At 41.1% G+C, this 4,411-nt stretch overlaps 1 protein-coding gene across 1 annotated transcript in view; it reads right to left on the bottom strand.

Moving 5' to 3' along the window:
- Positions 1–400: 400 nt before the first annotated feature.
- Positions 401–4,411, bottom strand: part of LOC123498840 (mitochondrial import inner membrane translocase subunit Tim17-B-like) — a 13,381-nt gene continuing 9,370 nt past the window's right edge. Inside the window, exon 4 of the mRNA XM_045246308.1 lies at positions 401–1,887. Within this exon, the coding sequence (XP_045102243.1) occupies positions 1,703–1,887 (185 nt within the window). The 3' untranslated portion in view covers positions 401–1,702. The remainder of the gene's footprint in view (positions 1,888–4,411) is intronic.

The raw sequence follows: 4,411 nt of genomic DNA, 5'->3' as shown, positions 1-4,411 counted from the left end.
CATTAATTACTTTTTTAGCCTTGGGAAACAGTAATAATGAGAGACCAGTGTTTCTGAAAAAGAGGTATAAATCATAAGTTGTGGCAAACATACATACAGCTCAAAGTGTTGTTATCCAGTAACAAAGGCCAAGCCACATAGACTAGGCAAGGATGCTACTGTCTGCACAGATATAAAATCTAAGCAGTAAAATTTTATCCTAAACTTTTCTTTTAATACAAATTGGATTTACATTGATTTTTTTTCCAGCATATGGCATCTAAGATATGCCCACTGTTATTATTCCTCAACATACACACGAGAGAGAGAGAGAGAGAGAGAGAGAGAGAGAGAGAGAGAGAGAGAGAGAGAGAGAGAGAGAGAGAAACTGAGTGGGATAACAAAAAATAAAACCATGATGTACAAAAAGAACTATGTAGATATATTAATAGCATACACATCAGCTACAAAGCAAGCATGATACATACAATCCTTCCATCCTTTCCATGAGACACTCCTATTTACAGAATTAACACTGTACATTGTCATCCTTCTCAGGGGATGCTGCAAAGGGAGATCAGCTGCATCACCACATTCCCTGAGAGGTTGGTAATGTTTAACAAAAACACCTGTATTGGATTTAGAGCCCCGTAAGAAAGTGTTGGCTTTGTACTCCTCTTCACTTTAATATATGCATCCTTCACCATGTACATGAAGCATCAGTCCCTACCTCCAGTAAGCCAGCGAGGTAATCAGGGAGTGTTGCATCTCATACATGTGAAGGTTTAAAAAGTTACACCCTAATAGATTCTCTTCACCCAAGCTCTGATACTGAACAACTGCTTGTAGGTGAGTGAGCAATGGACTACACAACACAGCATCAGTCTAGTGTTCCTGTTCTGAAAGCAGATATTTGTCCATTAGGTGGTTTGTTTACTTCAGCAGCTCCATTTTTCATCTACATCCTAGAGTCTTACTGTTTCATATACAATTGTCATAGCAACATATCTGATACATACAAGACAAAATAATGATGCTGAAGATTCATATGCAATAGTTCAGCTTCTAATACAAACACACACACACACATGAAAATAAAGCAACAACAGTTTTATATAGGAGAGACTTTGAACTGTTGTATTTCCCTGAACAAAGCTGGAGTGATTTATATGTTGGCTTCTCTATTCAAACTCTTTATAAAATCATATCTGCTACCACACACTTCCATCCAAGTCATGTTCTTTAGTCTGTCACGTTTGCTGAAGATTAACAGTAGTACTGTGATATCTGCCATGGTTCATTAGCAAGACTCAGGCTACCCACTTTACTCTCCTGACACACACAACCAGTGGTGATCTATTTTCCTCTAACCCAGGGCAAGACAAGAAGAGGAAGCTATGCTCATAGCAGGTTCATACCCACAACAGCATCCATCCTCATCCCCTGAGCTTGAGCTTGGTGACCTCCTGGTCCCTTGACCTATCTGACTGACTGTGTGAACATAATATTTCCAATGCAACCAGAGCAATATTATTAGTTATGTTTCCTTCAGCATTTTAAGTTGACAGAAGTACAAGTCTGTACAAATAGTTCTAGATATAAACATATAACAGTTTGCAGTACCATAATATCATACAAAAGACATGTTAGAAATTGTCAAAATCTCTGTGCCCACTTCCTTCTGGGACAGTATATTGATACCTTGTTACAAAAACTGAACTGGCTACTGATAGTTTGCATCAGGGTTAAGTACTGAAGGACCCAGCACTGAGGGGTCAGACATCTCCCCAGGAGCCTGTGGCTTGAACTGGTCTGACGTGAAGCGTGTCACTAGGATGCCAACACCCTCAATCATGGCCAGCAGCATGCCGCCAATCACCGCACTGCCTGTCATGGCCACAACACCACCTGGTGATGGAATGGGATGGAGAGATAAGACAAAATTACTCACTTGGATTGTTTGTGCAAAACAGTATCTTTACTTGCACTGTTCCACTTTGTATTGCTTTCTCAGGTGTCTGCCTCTGGCTTCTGTTATCTTGCCCTTACTTTTCTCATTTCCAATGCTTAGTCAGTCCTTTTTTCCCCTACTCTATTCAGAACATATGGACATGACACTATAGTGAGAATAAGTACAAAAATTATTTCTATTGATTTCCATTTTATTAGTTTATTCTTGTTTATTTTATTATGTAATAGGCAAATAACTGTATTTACACATGATATTTCACGGTTTTTTATGACTTTCAGGGAGCTCATATATAAAGGTTTTGGTACACATTACTAGTTTTTTTTATTCAATTTTAAGTCTGTTTTGCAATCATAAAAACTACATGCACTTACCACACACACACCCTTCACTTATAATTCAAAATTTAAATAATGGCGACTCCAAACCCAGCCTTGGAGTCCGCTTCTGGGGAGGGGACCAGAAATGTCCCCAGGTCAGACTGCCATCTTGTTAGCGACCCAAAATGTCTTAACATCTCCCTCAATTTTTTCTACATTAACCTCTGCAACATTCGCAGTCTTAGATCTAATTTTCAATCTGTGGAACACCACCTCTCCTCTACTTAGCCTCATCTTTTCCTCACCAAAACACAGCTGTCTGAGGCAACTGAGAGTAGCCCCTTCTCTGTTCCCTCCTACTTTCTCTATTCTTATTTTCGTTCTAAAGCTGGATGTTGCATCTATGTGCGCAACAACTTAACTTGGCCTTGTGCCCACGTTCTTGAGTCTTCTGAGTTTTCCACAATCTGGCTTAGACTCAAGTCACTCTCAAACTAAATTTATCTGTGCTGTCTCTCTCTCCCCTAACTCCTCTGACTATAGTAAATTCTTTGACTATTTAACTACCAAAGTGGAGCACATTCTGGCCCTCTTACCCTTTTGCAGAGATCTCCATCCTTGGAGATTTCAATGTTCACCACCAACTTTGGCTTTCCTCACCCTTCACTGACCATCCTAGTGAACTAGCTTTCAACTTTGCTATCCTCCATGACCTAGAGCAAGGGCGGGCAACCTCCGGCCCGTGGGCCACATCCGGCCCGCGAAGGCTTAGCGTCCGGCCCGCCACCCTGCTAGGCTTTATTAATGCAATCCGGCCCGCGGACCTCCCACTAAAAGTAGAGAAGAAACTCTAATAAATTTTAAGTTTTTAAATGAATAAATTATACTATTGAATTACTTTACATGTCAAGCCAGACATGGAAATGCTTCTTCATGGCAAACAGCACCAGCAGTCTCATTGATTTGTAGAGTGTTCAATGCAATTTTTGTACAATTTTTTTCACGTAATCAATGTATTATACAAAATATAGTATTTCTGAGATTTCGTTTTTCACTCCGGCCCGCGACCTCCTTCCAAGAGTCTCATCTGGCACTCACTCTAAAAAGGTTGCCTGCCCCTGACCTAGAGCAACTGGTGCAACACTCTACTCGTATTCCTGACCATCTTGGACATACGTCCAACATTCTTGATCTCTTCCTTACCTCTAATCCTTCTGTTTATGCTGTCACCCTCCTCTGATCACAATCTCACTTCTGTATCTTGTCCTATTTCTCCCCAGGATCCCCTAAGTGGAGGTGCCTCTGGCGTTATGCCTCCGCCAGTTGGGGGGACCTGAGGAGGTATTATGCTGATTTTCCCTGGAATGATTACTGTTTCCGTGTGAGAGACCCATCTCTTTGTACTGAACGCATAACAGAGGTGATAGTGTCTGGCATGGAGGCGTACATTCCTCATTCTTCTTCTCAACCTAAACCTTCTAAACCTTGGTTTAACACAGCCTGTTCTCGTGCTGTACATGATAGAGAGGTTTCCCACAAAAGGTACTTGATCCTTCCATCTCCTGAATCTCATGCACTTTATATTTCTGCCCGAAATCATGCCAAGTCTGTTCTTCAACTTGCTAAACACTTCTTCATAAATAGAAAATGTCAGAATCTTTCAAACTTTAATTCCCCTTGTGACTTCTGGTATCTGACTAAAAACATCTCCAGTAACTTTACTTCTTCATCTTTCCCTCCTTTATATCATCCTGATGGCACCACTGCCATCTCTTCTGTTTCTAAAGCTGAACTCTTCTCTCAAACCTTTGCTCACAACTCCACCATGGATGATTCTGGGCTTGTCCCTCCCTCTTCTCCTCCCTCTGACTATTTTATGTCTTGAATCAAAGTTCTTCATAATGATGTTTTCCATGTCCTCTCTGGCCTAAACCCTCGGAAGGCTTATGGACCTGATGGGGTCCCTCCTATTGTTCTCAAAAACTGTGCTTCTGTGCTTGCACCTTGCCTGGCCAAACTCTTTCAACTATGCCTATCAACTTCTACCTTTCCTTCTTGCTGGAAGTTTGCCTACATTCAGCCTGTTCCTAAAAAGGGTGACCATTCTAATTCCTCAAACTACTGTCCTATAGCTTTAATTTCT

This window comes from Portunus trituberculatus, chromosome 48 (assembly GCF_017591435.1).
Source record: "Portunus trituberculatus isolate SZX2019 chromosome 48, ASM1759143v1, whole genome shotgun sequence".
Taxonomy (NCBI): Eukaryota; Metazoa; Arthropoda; class Malacostraca; order Decapoda; family Portunidae; genus Portunus; species Portunus trituberculatus.
The sequence above is the reverse complement of the archived record's forward strand: the minus strand, read 5'-3'. Positions and strand labels throughout refer to the sequence as shown.